The 17,405-nt window shown below is 42.1% G+C and overlaps 1 protein-coding gene across 3 annotated transcripts in view; it reads left to right on the top strand.

Annotated features, from left to right (window-relative positions):
- Positions 1 to 17,405, top strand: part of fam189a1 (family with sequence similarity 189 member A1) — a 92,710-nt gene that overhangs the window by 56,372 nt on the left and 18,933 nt on the right. For 2 of the 3 annotated variants that reach the window (XM_037094496.1, XM_037094498.1), the window contains exons 3-4: positions 12,622 to 12,732; positions 16,801 to 16,965. In XM_037094496.1, the coding sequence (XP_036950391.1) occupies positions 12,622 to 12,732; positions 16,801 to 16,965 (276 nt within the window). The remainder of the gene's footprint in view (positions 1 to 12,621; positions 12,733 to 16,800; positions 16,966 to 17,405) is intronic. The other variant, XM_037094497.1, reaches the window with a different exon arrangement.

Below are 17,405 nucleotides of genomic sequence, written 5' to 3'. Positions count from 1 at the left end.
TTTAGTAAGCTTAAGATGTCATAGCATGCATCATACACAACCCCCAGAGTAAATGTTGGCAAAGTTAATTTTCATAGATTTTTCTTTTTAATGCTCTAGTTAGGTTTTAGGCAAAAAGAAACCCACTTGGTTTTGGTACGGAAAACATGTTGTTTTGGCTGCAAATACCTGGTTTGGTTGTCAAAGACACCGCTGGAGTTCTCCCGGGTTCTCGTGAAACTCTGGTTTTGTTGCCTCAGTGAATTCTCTCAGCTCGTTTCCTCAAAAATATCCAGTTGTGTAACACTTACAAATGTTGAAACTCTGTGGTCCCTCATCAAACTTATCTTGTGGTGTCACACTTGACACACACACTTGTTGCCTGTAGCTCCACTAGTGGGGGGAGTGAAGGGTCGTGGAGGATATTGAGGTTTATACAAAACACCATATGACAGTAATGTCAATAAGGTGCGTAGCCTTTTAAAGATAGAGATTTCAACCTAATCTGTGGTTTGCAGAAACCTTAAATTGAAACTCTCGCCAAAATGCAACCTAGTCACACTTGAACCTGTTTGGTCCTCAGATCTACAGTAATAACCTTTGTTAAACAGATCATGTCAAGTCCCGACAGGAAGTTTTACTTTGGCTTAGTTTTCAGTTACAGACAAAATAATTTAACAAAGAGCAAGTTGTTGAATATCGGTGGTTTTAATAAACGCGGCATGTTTTCACTTTGGAGCCGCCGCCCACATTTCTGTTTTTCTTCCTGAGTTAGCACTTCTTCGTCTGAATCATTTTGTCTTACATGCTGAGAGCATGCAACACTCGCACACATTTTTAGCACTGTTGTTATGTGAAAAAATCTAATTTCACATTCAAATTAATACCACGCCACTCTGTTCACTACATTTATTGTGTCGTTAGACCACATCTTAGCGTCTACTATTTCTGTTTTAGCATCACGTCCTTGTACAAAAGTGGGTTTAGCTTCACTTTAAGCCTGCATGCAACTTCAAACCCTCTTAGCTTGAATGTGATGCTTTTAGTGAAGCAAGGAGAGGAACAATAACTTTAAGATAATTTGCAAATCATCAAGAAATCGAAAGAAATCTGGTTTATCTCTTGTGGTTATAACTTGAACTATACATACACATGGCTTTTTATTCAGGCCCAATGGTTTTAAACAATTTACAAATCCAATTATGATGTAATCACACAGATAGACTCATTTGACGAGATTTGAATCAACCTTTCTGAATAAGGAGGCTATTTGGGGGAGTAATGATGAGACAGTTTTTTATTACCACCATTCTCATCGCTGCCTGAACGTCCACTATATCTAGCATACACCTCTGCTTTACTTTTCTTTTGTGTTTATTTTATGGTCCTTCAAAGTCAGGTTGTCGAGATTTATTCATTCCGCTCATGTGGTGACATTAAAGGAGCCGAACTGCATATGAATAAAAAAGAAACAATATGAGATGCGGTTTTCTTCTCACCGGGAAGAAAAAAAAAAGATGATCTACTCAGCTGCGCCCCCACACAGACTAAATGATGTCCCTCTTGAGGCAATTTGGGAAGCTTTTTCAATCCTGTTGTCTCCCTTTTCCCTCTTGATTCCTCTCCCCTGCACTTATATATCTCGCCATATAAAAGCGCACACCGACGGTAACCATCTTTGATTCTGTATTTCTGTCTTCCACCTGCTCTTATTGTACGTAAAATGACAGGAAGTGACAGGTAAGGGGTCGGACAAAGGGATGAGTGTGAGGGAAAGCCAAGCAGAGTGTGAAAGAGCACGGCTGGCTGGGTGAACAGGAAACCTTTCGACTCGAGATAATGCCTGATGAATGATGTCCTCCCCTAAGGCCCCCGAGAAGCAGGAAGTGTGGCTCCATATTAATTAGAATATGAATTGGATAGACCCCGTTATCTGATGGCTCAAAGGAATGAGAGCAGCATAATCCAGGCAGCAGCAGCAGCAGCAGTATCAGAGGTGTTTCAGCAAATAGTCACAGCTCGGGTCACGTTGCTCTTCTTCAGTCATCGTGACCTTTTTTCTGCTTAAAATAAGAAGCGAGAGTTGCTGGATGTCAACAGCTCAGTTTCTATAATTGCTTTTACGAATGCTGATTTATTTTATTGGTGGGGAAGGACTCAAAAGATAACAGAACAAACATTACTGAAGACTTCGGCAGAAGTCTGTATCTCAGTTCAGTGCTGTTTACCCGCAGATTACAAAATTGACTGTTTCAACTTTATTTGAAATGTGCAAAATGGCGTGCAAAATGCCGCATGTCTCAGGGGGTCTTTGACCCTTTAATAGATATTTAGCTCCGCTGGAAATGATATTTTCAGTGTTGAAATGCTTAAAGTTCGGACAACATTTTGTTGCAGTTGGCTCGGCATAGTACAGGATAAAAACAGCCTCAAGTATTTACATAAAATTAAATAAATTAAATGTGTGAACAGGAAATACTATACAAAAATATATTGCACATGTGTATTATTATATTGCACAATCAACTGAAGCAGTCCTGAGTAGGTGTGTGAGGGAGGATGAAGGATGGAAGTTGAGAGATCACTTGAGTTATTACAATTCATCCCGAGGGGCCGTGAATCTCTGTACTAACTGTCATGGCAATCCATCAGACATATCCAAGTCAACCTGCGGCGGGCGTGAGAGGAAACGTCAGTAGACTTCATCATCTGGGAACCATGAATGTTTGTACAACATTTCAGCAATATGCTTGCCACAATTCTTTGTTTCGGGGATATTTCAAATTTGGAGCAAAGTGGTGGACCAACTAGACCAACTGTCACTGACATAGAGCCATAGTGCTACGTGGCTAAGAAAAGAAGAAGAAAAAGGAAAGGAGAAAACATAAACGGAACTTTCTGAGGAAAAGAGTACAAGTCGGGTGATCATTTTAGAATAACGGTTAACATTTTTATTCTTTCATTGCACAAGGTGTTTAAAAGTAATCTGTACCGGACAAACTCACGGCCGTTCCACTGCCCGTCTTGTCCTGTGTGTCATGTAACACGAGCTGACAGTGTTTTTACATCGTTATCGCTCACTTACAGAAACGTCATCCTTGGTTTTCAATGAGCTGCCATCAGCACGCAGCATCTTTTACAAAAGTTCCTGCAGTCCTTTTGTGTGGCATGAGAGCCTGCTGGGACAAGGTTCATTATAGCCTGTCTCATTACAGCAGCCCCCACAGCCAAGAGCCCGGGGAGGTGGAGGTGGTGGTGGTGGAGCTGGTGGAGGTGTAGCATGGAAGTCAGAGCTCCTTGTTTTAGCTCTTTGGAAGTCAGTGGTTGATTAAAACGTTGCGAAGTGGAGGTTAATCAGCCACTGCCCCTCAGGGTGATACTGTCTTTCATGGTCTGTTTTAATCAATAAGTGTGAGCACTGGCACAGAGATGAACTCCTCCACCTCCTCGGTCGGAGCGCCTCCACTTCCTTTATACATACTCCCTATTTCTAGTTAGCTATTATCTATCCTCTCCTCGCGGATGTCGAGGGATAAAAGGGCGAAAGGTTGAATTTTTAAAAAAAATACTCCGACATATACCTCGTAGTTCAACGTGCTCGATGTAGGTCTCACGTCTCATCTGCCAGGAAGAAGTGTTAGGCTGCAACTTCCACATGATGTGTCTAACCACAGGAACTAATCCATCACATCCTGTGGAGATGCAGGCTGACATGCTGTCAACATGACTACACATCAAAGTCAAGAGGCGAGGTGTTTTTTTTTTTTGTTTTTTTTACACTTACAGTCAACTAAAAAAACTAGAAAATAACACCTGGTGTTCTTTTTTGACCGACAATTAGATTTAGCCAGCTGCATCATTCTTACAGCTAATTTTAAAGGGACAGTTCACTCAAATGGACAGTTCCTCTGACCTGTGGTGCTATTTATCCATCTGGATTGTTTTGGTGTCATAGAGATATCTGCCTTCTCAGCAACGTCTCACCTTAGAAATCACAATCCAGCTACTCAAGGTTATCCACAGACCTTGTTGTGTGATGTATCATGTGGGAACTATTTGCTTTTTTTACTGAACTACACCTACCAACTGTTGTCACTGCACAGAAGGGAAAAGGCATCCAATCCATTATACAGTATACGCCACCAACACCGACAAGTGTGGCTGCATCATCAGCTGATGCTCGGCGAAAGGAGACTTTTGAGTTTTGTGAGCTAGCTAACACACAGGACCAGCTGTACATGGTTGCAGTTACGGGTTTTGGTGAACATCACATCACCTAGCAGACTGTTTGGTGGGAGGTCTTTCTAATTGTGTATTTCTTTACAGTCTCATTCTTGGTTAGTTTTATCACCAACTGTGACTTTGAAGAAGAAAAATCATCTTAAATTAAACACCGCATGTGGCACAGTTCAAACAATATGTCTCTCTCCGTTCACTACCCTACATATTTTTTTTCTGAAATAAGGTCCTTTCTTCTTTTATCAGTTGGAGTAATTACCAATCAGGAACAAAACAGGAAAAAGGGTTTATAAATAAGGGAAATCTGGAGAGTTGGGGCGTTAAGGGTTTCTGAATGCAGGTTGAAAGGGATGTGTGCTCCTGTGATGAAGCTATTCCCCGGCAGGATTAGGGGTCTGTGGAAGTCGTTACGTCTGGTTTAGTGTGACGTCCCCTGGGTTCTGCTGCCGAGAGTTAGTATCAACACCTCCACTGTTTATTTGGACCGCCACTGAACCCAGGGTCAGTCAACCTCGATCACAACTAATCCTGGTGATGTGGTCCGAAGACACACACACACACTCACACACACACTCACATCCATGCATAAATATACACCAGGGCCCGATGAGGGAGCAGAGAGTTTGAAACTACCTCAGTTAGCGGAGGGAGCCAATGAGAAGCAGCTGTTGCGGCGCTGGATTCGCTTTCTCTCGAGTGTTTGCAATGTCGGCAGGAGGGACAACATAATTATCTTTACTGATTGTGGCTTAATCCCCACCTTGTGTGCAATTTAATACATTTTTACATTCTGTTAAGTAGCAGAACAATTTAACAGACCGTCTGTTTCTTCTTGATCAATATTCAGTAATGGTATTCTCATTGCCCTGAAAGTGTCTTTTGTTCACCGATGTGTCTGAGCCCTGCAGAGGCCCGAGGATTGATGCACCACGGAGGTTGAAACAGAATCGGAGGGTTTGTGATCTGCTGAGCGCGAGCGAAGACAAAACACTGCTTCCGACTCTCGTGGCTCCGGGATAATTGAAAATAAACAGCCTTGTGTGTCGCAGTGCTGCTGCAGACTAAATACTAATTTGTGCCGCAGACAAAAGAAACTAACAGTGCCTCAGATTCTGCTTTTGTGTAACTCCCCTCTGATAAAAAAAAAAAAAAAAAACTGCCCAATGGGTTAAACCCCAGCTGAATGTCTCGATTTCTACTCAAAGAGGCTTATTTGAATGTATCCCACAGAGCGCTCACTTTTTACTTCCTAGGTACTCTTTCATTGTGAGTCCATATCTCATTGTCGGACCACATTAGCATTAAACACTGCTGCTGAGCTGGACTTTGCCCCAGCAGTATAGTGACCTGCACCATGGTTTGGAAGAGAAGAAACAAAATTGCGTCATGATTTTGATTGTGGAAGAGTGGGGTTTTAAATGAGCACAACTAACAATGATTGTCTTGATTCTCCAAAGTCTGTTTCAGGTGAATACACTGAGCTTGTTTCACTCATTGTGACCTAACTTTATTTATGTAGAGACCAGCTGAAACGCCACTGAAAGTGCAGACGTAGAGCTTTTAGAAAGAATCACAGTCACTACCACAATATTTCGTTTGGGATAAAATCTGCCTGTTTCATGCCCTTTAGTATTCTTTTATATTAATTTAAAAAAAAATGTTTTCATCTGAAATATCAGCTTCAGAATCATGTTGATGGTATGGTGTCTTGTAACAGTGTGAATGCTGTCTCTATCACTTGTTTAAGCAACCTGTGTAACTTCAGTGAGAGGGGAGGATCACAATGTTACATACATGTTTAGTTCAACGTACAGGTTTTCAACATTTGTTACGACATGACTTTTGTTCATAGTTAGCACCTACATTATGTCTGACAAACTGTTACAGACCTGCAATTTGTATTTTACGACAGTGGTGTTGCACTGAGACACTGTGGGTGGGCGCCAAATCGCACAAAATGCCAACGTCTACATAATGTTGCTTTAAATTCACAAAGTAATTGGCTGAGTTTGCACTGACAAAGGATGCACATGGGGTAAATACAGTATGCAGTATACAGTAAAAATTGATGCAAAGAAGTTTTGTAAAAATGTCACCAATGTCACCTTGACTCTAGAGGGGTAAAGACCAAAGTGATTTCTTTAAATGGAGAGAATATTTGGGGAACTTGCTTCAAAAATGAACAAATTATTTAAACAGGTTTCAGTTGTCCAAAGATATGCTAATGATGTAAATGTTCTGCTCTTGAACTCTTGTTTCCATTAAGTTAACTGGGAGCTTAATTGTCCACGTGATGAAAAATGAGCTTCATCGCTCAACATTAAAAACGATACAAACGATTAATGAGCAGAAACTACGTCAACAAAACAATATAACACCAAATTTGTCTCAAGGAGCCATCTGATCTGTACAGCATTAAAAAAAACATCATCATTAGGAATACACTGTTTTCAGCCCGCATAGCCAACAGATTCATCGGTTATCACGCGTGCTCAAAATGCAACACATGCGCTTTAAAAGTAGCGATGTTTATGTGCCGTCTACGCTGCATGACATGCTGTGGGTTCCACGTTTGATGCATCTTTGATAAGCCTGTTATCCTGTTGGAATTTCGTCGCCTGCTTTACTCCGAGAGGCAGAGGCAGATAATCAGGGGAACTAATACATACGTGAAGGTTGTTATGCACAAGGTTATTTTTATCCATCTGTATTTTACTGAGTGCTCGAGTTTGTGATGCCGACAGCATCATAAAGTTTACTGTTAGCGCTGAATTAATGGACAAGGCCGCAGCTGAGTGCATGGATGTTTCTTTTGCCCCGTTTCTGCGCATACACTTGAACTGTCATCCGCAAATATATTATCACCATCAGGCTAGTGGACAAAATAGCAATTTGCATATTGTCAGATTTGCACCACATATGATGCCTCCAGCACGTGACATGTGTTTAATGTCTTGTTCTAGCCGACGACATGACAGTTTTGTGCATATATGCAGGCTTCAGACCAAATACTCATATTTATTCATACATGTCTGCTTAAAACACTGCAGAAACTGCCAGCTGATGATAAATGAGCCAGACTTCTGTTCTTAATTCTATTTAATATATTTTTATATCTCATTAGTTGGCTTATACTGGAACAACTACAGTCTGTTGCTGTCGGCAGCTGCATCTGTCCAGTTTCCCCACTAAGATGTTTATCTTATCTCCGATTCACTGAATAAACAAAAGGTGATGAATGAGGTTGGTTTGTTGTTTTTCTTGGTGGCAGCACAGACAGATGGGGAGAACATAACAAAAGAAAGATGTGTTGGAATTACAGGCCTGCAAGCATCTGTTCTGCTTGAGATTTTCTGTTTAGACAAATGTATTGAAAGTGAGCTGGGAACGTTGACGTTCAGAGTTTGTGTGAATCGTTGAATCGACATTGTTTTACATTCATTGTTCAAATTCACTGAAACCAAAAAGAAAAGTTTGACAGATTGCAGACTTTTGACATGAGAAGACTGATACAACTCTCACCTCTATCTCTGTAAGACTACAGCTAGTAGCTGGTTAGCTTACCTGAGCTCAAAGACTGGAAACATGAGGGAACATTCAGCCTGGCTTTTTCCAATATGGACAAAATCCAACTCTCAAGCTCAGTACTTGAAACTAGTGCAAATACCTTGTTTGTTTAATGAGGGAAAGTGTTGTAAATCCTCCAGACAAACTTGTTACCAGCAAGTTAAATCTCATTTCCCCAAATTCCCCCACTTGTTTTAAATGTGTCCTCTGGAGTTTGCCTGTAAACTAGGTTGAAATTTGCTTTCATAGATAACCCATTATTCCAATCCTTGACAAATAGAAAGTATTATAAATCCTTTGTTGTTCACAACATTGATTGCAAAGGGTCTTAACTGTTCTTCTCAAAAGGTCGTAGGCAGGTAAATGTTCTCTGTCTAATGCTGCCCACTGATTTTTAAATCCAATTGTGACTCGGATGTGCACTGTAACTGGAGTTGTGAGATTGAGGAGTCCCCATGATAATTACAGAATCATGCACATCTGCAGCTATACGTATGTGCTATAACACAACAGGCAGACAAAAGATTCCCAACTGTTTGGATTTGTTTCTTTTTAGAGATTTTTGTGCTGGCGTTGATACGGAAATGTTATGGCATTGTTTCGGTGTTTCGGTGTCTGCTCTCTAAACTCCGTCTTAACTAATCCACCGTGCTCCAAAATAGAAGCGGTGTGTATCTGCACCAGAGTTGATACGCAATGCAACGGATCCAGTGGAAGTGCACACGTAGACTAGAGTGAAACTCATCAGCTGCACCTCCATGGTGGACCAGAGACGGACCGAACACGGATCTGGTGGAATTTAGGGGTCACTCGCTTGACTAGTTGACACCACCTCCATATGGGCACTGGAAATAACATCTGTTACAATCCCGCTCGTGTTTCTCGGCCTGAATCGGAGCAACAGGGATGAACAGCAGGGTCCACAACCTCACGAAAATGGAAGGAAAAGTCCGACCGCAGCAGCTGGAGCACACCAGCGACGTCGGCTGAAGCTCCTCAGGTCTGCGGTCTCCTCTGATGTTCATACAGGGGAAGAGCGCGAGCGACGTCTCACCCACTATGGCGACGTTCAGGCTAAATCACCTAGTTCCATTTGCAGTGGAATAAAAACATGTGGTCCGGAAGCAACCACTCTCAAAGTCACTCACTTACTCGCGTGTTGACTGAAGAACTGCTCACGTCCAGCAGGAAAGAACACGTTTATCTCTGGCTCTTGCTATACGCCATTGTCCTCCCATGGTGCTTTTTTTTTCCTCCAGGGTACCTTTAATATTATACCCCCTTACACATTGCAGCCCACCTCCCCAGGGCACACAAGAACAACATTCTTACCAGTCTGGTTTTGTACTATATACTGTATTATGGTTCATCCAAAAATCATCCATTTTCTCTGCCGTCTGAAGAGGCACTGAGGCTGAATGAATAATAGGAGGAGGCAAAGCTAAAGCCAAATGATTTCCACCTCAGTGGCAGTTATGGAGAATTACAGTGATCCACCTGAACCTTGGGTCTGCTATTGTAATCTACGAGTGTTTGTCATGGAGATGAATGCTGATTGTATTGTCCTCCACAGTGAGCGCTAAACGATGTGATGATGACATGCGGCGTAAATCTGCCTCGGCTGTTATAGCGACAGAGTGGCATCACGTGCCTGGCCTCTCGTGTGTGTCTGTGCGTGTGTGATTTCCTCTTTGACATGCAGAGGGCAGCGCAGCAGTAATTAATGACGAGCTGCTAAATGGTGCAATGTGATCCTACATGGCAATGAGAAGGCATTGGTGCGGGGCCAGCCGTGACAATCAGCTCGGCAGAGAGAAGGCATAGGGGACAATCGGCTTAAAGCGGGCCTGAAGAGGATTGTTTGGGTATCAAGAGAATTTATTGTGCGGCCGTTTCACCGTTGGTCTATAAAAACACAATTTAGTCAGAGTGTCTCTCTGAGTCAGCAGGCTAGTGGGGGCATCATCTCTGTTGTTTCATGGCTGTGCACTTTTTTTTGCTACAGCTGTAGTTTAGGGTAATTGGAGGATCGGACACAGATTTATGCGAGACTTGTGCAAATTCACACACACACAAAAAAGAAATTAAATGTCCCTTTAAAGCACATGTGTGATATCATGGCAGAGCACTCGCTGGAGCCGTGATGAACACAGATTGTTTTCTGCAGCTGGTTATTGTTTGAGATGCAGCATTGCGTGTCCGACCGGCTCAGCTGGCAGGGAGATTTCATTAAAATACAACTTACGGTCTCTGTGTCAGGGAAGCTTTTACTGTCATTGGTTTGTGCATTACAATATCCTCGCAGTGATGGTTATTGCGATGGCATCATTTGACTTAAACGCTCCTGAAGAACTAATGAAGATGCTTTTCGGCTCGTACACTTCAGCAGAGCAGCACTCTGAAAACCAACGCTGACACATGGTGTAATCAATCGATGTTATTACAAAGTACTGTCTCCCTCACAGCTGCATCAAGGGGTTACATATCAAGTGCACTCAGATTTGATTGCTTCTTCCTGCATGAATGGGAACAAATTCACGTTGGCTGCAGAAACTTGTCCGAACATTCTGAAGTGTAAAGTACAGTAGCCGACGAGGGCAAACGCGCAGCAACGGCCAAACGCTGCAAATACATAAACAATGCAAAACCACACAAAACACATACAATGACAAAATACTGCCAATACAGAAAAGATGTGTCATTCTGGTTTTGTAGCTTTTCTGTATTGGCAGCATTTTGTTGTTGCATTTGCTTTGTGTGTTTTGTGTGTCTTTGGTTCTGCATCGTTTATGTATTTGCAGTGTGGTAGAGAGATCTTTAAAGAGAAATGTGGAAACGCTGTCTTGAACTGCGATCACCGGCTTGGCAGCCTTCTCCCCCTCAACTCCACAACCATCCGCCAAGTCAGGTCATGATCATGTAATATGAACTTGATATGACAATACGTAGTCAGCATAGACGTGTCCTGAGCTACGTCCATGTCAAGTTTACTCACTGGTCCTCGCTGTTTGGTTTGAATGTAGCTTATTAGCTTGATTAAGTGTCATTTGGGTAAACAACATTTTATCATTGTTAAAATTTGCAGCCTCATTTTGCAATGCAGTCTGAGAATACGGAGGAATGTTATGTAAAATCCATCCATCTATTTCTGGATCATGTGTTTCTGGACGTCAGCTATCACTGGTCAATGGGTGCATGAGGCAGGAAACATCTTCAGGCTTTTTGAATATCTAATATTTTAACACACTTCTCTTAATGAGCAGCACAATGAGTGTTCTTGAACTTGCCCTTGTCTCTTATACATTCTTGCAAAAAATAGTAACTTCATGATGTTTCCGCCGTGCATATCTAATGTCATGTGCTGTCATGTATAGGGGCAATGAAGGTTTCACTTAATTATTCGAAACCCTTGTCACTGTATATCTTAATTCAGATTTATTTATATAATGTTTTGTATACCAAAAATTCTGTCACGACGACTGCGGGTGCGTCTGTGGCCACTACATGAAGAGTTCTCCTTCTGGAAGGCTTGATTACATTCTCATGCAGCGGATCAACCGGCGAACCAGACAGCTCATATCACATTCAAATGAAATGCTAATTAATCAGATCTACACGTCCTCACCCCCAATGCACCATGGGACTACGGAGTCTTGTTCTGTCTGTCTCGCTGTCTATCTCCTCTCCTCCTCTGTCGCTGCCTATTAATGACTAGTCTTGTTCCCTTTTTTCCTTCCCTTCATTTGTTGACTGCGTTTTGACTGTTTTTCTTCCGATTTTCCTCGCCGCCATCCGAGCAGGTGCTCCTCAGGCTCGCCCATCAGCCTCTCCATCTTTCAATTTTCTGCCATGGTGAAAAGCACTTAAACTTATCGCTCCATCTGTTTATTACATGCCACCTCCACTTCCTTCTCCACCCCCTTTTCCTTCTCTCCTCCTCTCCATCTGTGTATTTGTGTTCTCAACAACCTTTATATCCGTCAAACTCCGCCTGCTAGTGCCCTTTACGTCCTTTACAACCGACACTCCCCAGGGTTTTTTAGTTTTTTTTTCAAACACTTAATGAATGCAAACTTTGAAAACAGGCCTTTATTGTGGTTCTTAATTCAACTGAGCAATTATTGACCTTGTGAAACTCATCATGTTTTCACAAAACAGGGAGTAAGCTCAGAAAAAATTCTGCAGACCGGTTTGCAGCTTCCTGGATGGCCGGTTGTCTGTTTTAAATTCTTTCAAAACTCTCTCTGTTGCACTTGACCTGTAATAGAAAGCACCACATATGGCAGCCATATTTCTGCTAACGGGATTGATATCCATGGGACTGGCAGCTAGAAAATAAAAAAAAGCTTTTTTCTGAGGAGAAGAGGGCAAATGTTTGGAGTGAACGTGTATTAGGCCTAACCTGCCAGCTCTCTCAGCTTGAAGAGAAATGTTAGCTGTCTCTGTTGAGACAAGGTCTGTTCATGTGTTTAAAACTGACTGAGAGACATTAGCTGCTGTTCAGATGTTGAGGAAGATGGGAAACGTTCATCTCTGGTGGGGAATTTCCCCCCATCAGTATGTAGTTACTTGTGTCATCGGGTGAAAAGCTTCTGTGTAATTATGATTTCTCTCTCCTTCACACTCTGGAGGTCTGAGGGGAAACGGGTTATTGATTCCTCTTGACATCGGCGCTAATTTCCTCTTTGGTGATCTGTTGAAATCACTTTGAGTGAGGAGTAATTAGCAAAATACGCCCTGCCTCTGGTGTTATGGCTGCTTTCAAAGACGTAAGAGTTGAGACGGCTACATTTTTTCACGATCTTGTCCTTTTTCCCCCCTTCTTCTCTGCCACAGATCACATTCTTCATGCTCCTGTCTGCGGTGTGTGTGATGCTCAACCTGGCGGGCTCCATCCTCTCCTGCCAGAACGCTCAGCTAGTCAACTCCCTGGAAGACTGTCAGCTGGTGAGACCAACACATGCACTCTCCACCTCTGACGAAATGTCCAGCAAGGATGAAATGATGCCAATCTTAAGTCATTCAGTCATTTTGTTGAGAGTTAAGAACTTCTCCTATATCTCTCTGGCAGTCGGCTGACCATATGTACATGAGGTTTTCTTGAATTGAATGTCTGAACCTGATGGATGCAATATGCCTCAGAAATCAAATTCTTCTTCCCAGGAATAACTCTACACCACACAGACTCTCATTTTATTAACCTCCCATGGTGCAGATTTACTTAAAGCTAATGAAATACGGGGTAAAAAGAAGAAAAAGCATTGAAGCTAGCCATTGCCTACCTCATAATGACAACAAAACCCATTAAGATCAGCTTCTATATGTTTTGCTCTACATTTCCAAGGTGTCCCATCAACTGCCACTGCCATATAACAGTTATAGTATACATGTATTGGTATCATCATGAGACACATTCTATGTAGCTCCAATCAGGCGGAGTGTCCCCACTATTATTTGCAAGTAATCAGAAGAGATTTAACACACTTAACATCACGAACATATCTGCATGGGTTGCTGTGGTAATGACGTACGCATCAGTAACTCTGTATGCTGGTGATGTAAGTTTGCAATCAGTCTCCTCGCACTCCAAACATTCACTCTGTCAAGTCTCAGAGCAGACAGTTTATTTCAGTGTGACCCCGCAGACTTGTGTCCGTCTCTCTGGATTTGATGTTGTGTGACACAAAAAGATGCTTTGAAAGACTCTGACTAGAGCGGTCAGAGTGACCGGACTGAGACACATCAGTAGATTTAAATTGCATTTTGGATCCAAACCACCTTCAAATGTGGCTTGGATCCAATTAGCAAGAATCCCATTTTGTGTTTTTTTTTGTTTGTTTGTTTGTTTTTGCTGTCCAATTTTCCAGAAACCATCAGATTTCATCAATTTGGATATGATCTAGATTTGCCAAGCAATTGATTTTGGGCTTGGTAGTCTGAACACAGCCACATGGTAGTTAATGAAGCTTCAAAGACGATTTCTACTAACAGACTCCTTCAAACCATTAAGCATGTTCTTTTTTTCCCAGACATTACAACATGTGATTGGTCATTGGCCTTGGAGCAACTTTAATGAAGATGTACCTGTAAAAACACTAACACAACGATATCAGATGATGCTACCCATTAAATATGAAGAGTTCATTTCAAAACACATAAAACGCCACGCTTACCTCAAAACCAGTTTGAGTGATATTCTCTCGAGAGCACAAAGGAAATTAATTGGGAAAATAAATCTAAATGGTTGTTTTTACAAACCAATCCTTCATATATGATGAATAATGCATAAATATCTCCTTTGTGTTGAAAATATGTGATCATACAGTCCAAAAAATTCCATAATAAAACAACTGTTTTTCCAGTAATGGATTGTTTTTGTTGTTTTTTAATGGCATGTCTGAGCAGCCTAACATGATATATATCATATCAGTAACAGATCAGTAACACATGAAACAGGTCATGAGACCATGAACAAAGACGAAGACAGCCAAAAGGTCTGAAGTGTTTGTGGTTAATGAGTTGGATCGCTCGAGACTCGAGTGTTGAGTTGTTGCTGCAGTTTGATTTGACCGTGAAGCCAGTAACTTTGAAGTCAGTGAGTAATAGGCATGTGCTCATTATTGTCTTCATGCGAGTCCGCAGTCCAAATTCACGAGGGTCGGCACATGTCAGGCAGCACTTCTGTTCCGAGCAGCCTGTAGAACTGAGTCAACATAAAAAAAAGTAAACTGAACTGTTTGTCTGTTAGTGACTAATGGCTCATGTTTATCACATCCATCTCTGCCAGAATCAAAGATCGCTAAAACACAGATAAACAACTTTGAAAGAGTGCTCCAGCTCCAGCTCCAGCGCCGCAGTGTTTGGAGCCTCAAAAGAGGCGGTTTAAAAAAATAAAAAATAGAAGTGTGGTCAAAATCATCCATCATCAAAGCAGACTGAGACTTCGACCGATGCAGCTTTCACACGTACACACTCATTAAAGGGGCCAGTTTATTTCAGGAGAAGTGCTTGTTTGATGGGCGAAAGTGCTTGTTCGATGTCTGACTGCGGGCTGTGTTCAAACACTTCTGTAACTTTCTGGAACAATTTGACATTCACAGTGACTTCACAGAACGATCGGCCAGTTGTGCTGAGGTGGGAGAGTCAGCTGAGTTTGAAACTCTTTATCAAGCGCTTTATTTATTCTTCACTCTCTCTGTCACTTTGCTTGTACAAATCAAGTTCAACACCACAAGCAACTTCGAACAAAGTGCTTCAAACGCCTTCATCCCTGATATTTATAAGATATTAAATCTCGCCCCGCTCTGTGATGTGAATTGAAAAACTGTAAACACTTTCACCTTTCTTTTCTCACATAAAAAGACACTTACTGTGAGGGAATCTTTCATAGTCGAGTGGAGTAAAACAAACAAACATGTGCCTTGATTTCACAAGGTTATAACAGCTGGCGCGAATGTCAGAGCCATTCACAGGTACATAAAGTTTAACCTTTCTTAACTTCACATTGTACCGCAGGGCAACTTGTGAGTTTTTGAGTAATGATTGTTTTTCGAGGTTTAGTTCATGATGAATGGCATCCTGTCACAGTGTCCTTATGTGTAAACTTTAGTTCTCATATTCTCCCCAAGTCCCCTCAGTTACAAAATGCAACCAAAATGTCAATCTCTTAGACTGCCTTACTCTTTGTAAACGCCCCTTTATTTCAAACATTATGGCATTAATTTGAGACACTGACTTTCTGCTATAAATTTTAAAGACGACCTGTTGTGCTTTTTCAATTTTTTCTTCCCCTCAGTGTGTTTTAGGTTATTAAAGATCTCTAAAGTCAGGAAGCCCAAAGCCTGGGCCAATGGGAGCTCCTCTCTCCCACGGAAAACCCTGCTCCAAAAACACCTCGTTAGTAGTCTCTGGTAATTGTTGTGACATCACCATGTCACATATTTGCATAACTTTTATCTGTATTAACAGTAGACGTGAAGCTAACCAGAGGCTAAAAACACGACAGAGGTGCTGCAGCACTTGACAGTATGAGAAAACTGATGTGTTTTTATGCATTAAAGCATGTAAACGTGTTGTAGTAGTGACCCAAAATAAAATAAGTCCAAAGTATATATAACTGCTGCTGACACAAAGGTTGCTGTCTCAGACATAATAGAGCTCCTCCCAACTGAAAAGAACATTACACAACTGTTTTTGTAAGTTGAGTCGAATGCAGTTATGTGCATTTTGTGGAACTCATTGCTTTAACCGGGGCTTGAAGTGATAGTTACGTGCTCTCTACACTGGCATTTTCAGCAGCAGTATTAACACAGTGAAAAATAGGAGCCAGCGCACTTCAAAAAATAAGTGTATTAAGCGTTTCCTCCTTGCTGCTGGTGATCAGAGGTAGTTGGACACAGAACACTCGGTCTTCACATTTTCATAATGAGATGCTAAGCTGATTATTTAAGCTGAATTTATATTGCCAGAGGTTCCTATCTTTTTCACGACTGAAGAAGTCCCTTGTGATCCATCCAGTACCCAACCCACTAACCCGAACACTTTGACATTAGAAGCAGCTTTTCTCCCCCACGCACGTGGGACCAGCCGAGTACACCAACTTGCTTTATGAGGCTCCCCGGAGAGCCTCCCCCAGTCGTGACTGAAACGTTAGCGTTCCTCATATCCTCTCCCCAATGTAATTAACCCATACTTGTTGGGTTCATGTCCTGCTTTCTCTCAATCTGGGACACATAGAAGAAGTATACTCTACCTCGATCCCTCCCTTGGAAGCTCCTCATGTCTCACAGCCTCTCTTCTTTTGTTGTACACTCACCATCAGCCATGTACATCTCTTTGAGTGTAGCTCCTCACTGTGTCTCTTAAGAATATAGTTAATGTCAACAATAAATGTTTCTATTTAGGACAATACATCAGTGCACCAAGCTCAGGTCTGATCTGTGCGTGTGTGTCTTTGTGTCTGTGTGTGTGCGTGATGTGCGTGTGTGTTTTGTGTACGTGGCGTGCATGCATGAGTGTGGATGTGTGTTCCCCCCTCCTCCCCCCCAGCTCAAGTTTGACAGCGATGGAGTGTGTGTGTGCTGTGAGCTCCAACAGCAGAGTTCGAGCTGCAACAACCTGGGAGAGACGCTGAAACTGAATCCACTGAGGGACTGCAACACCATACGCCTCCGTCTCAAGGTGAGTGGGAGGAAGCGTGTATTTTTATTTTGCGGATAGAAGCTGGACAGAAGTTCAGACTGCAGCTAAATTGGAATGATTTGTCAAATCCAGTCTGCAGAGCTCTGACTTCTGTTAGTGGTAGATGGCACGACATGGTGTACCACATGCTCTGCTCCCAAGAACTCAGCAGACATCCATTTGATTTTTTTAGGTTAGTATTTCATCGCTGTTTGAAAAGTTTCTGTTGTGGTCGACTCATTCAGCAATGTTTCATGCCACCATCACTGCTGGTTTTAAACTCACTCATCTAGTGAATTTTTCAAATCCATTAGAGAGCCAAAACTGAGAGACGACTTCAGAATATCAACACATTTTACAGAATGATCTGAAGTTTCTGTCTTTTCTTAAACAAGCTGCAGCCTTGGCTCTATGGCAACGGTAGTTGGTCGGTGGACCCA

The sequence above is a fragment of the Acanthopagrus latus genome, chromosome 4 (genome assembly GCF_904848185.1).
Source record: "Acanthopagrus latus isolate v.2019 chromosome 4, fAcaLat1.1, whole genome shotgun sequence".
Taxonomy (NCBI): Eukaryota; Metazoa; Chordata; class Actinopteri; order Spariformes; family Sparidae; genus Acanthopagrus; species Acanthopagrus latus.
This window is presented reverse-complemented; position numbering and strand designations above follow the sequence as displayed.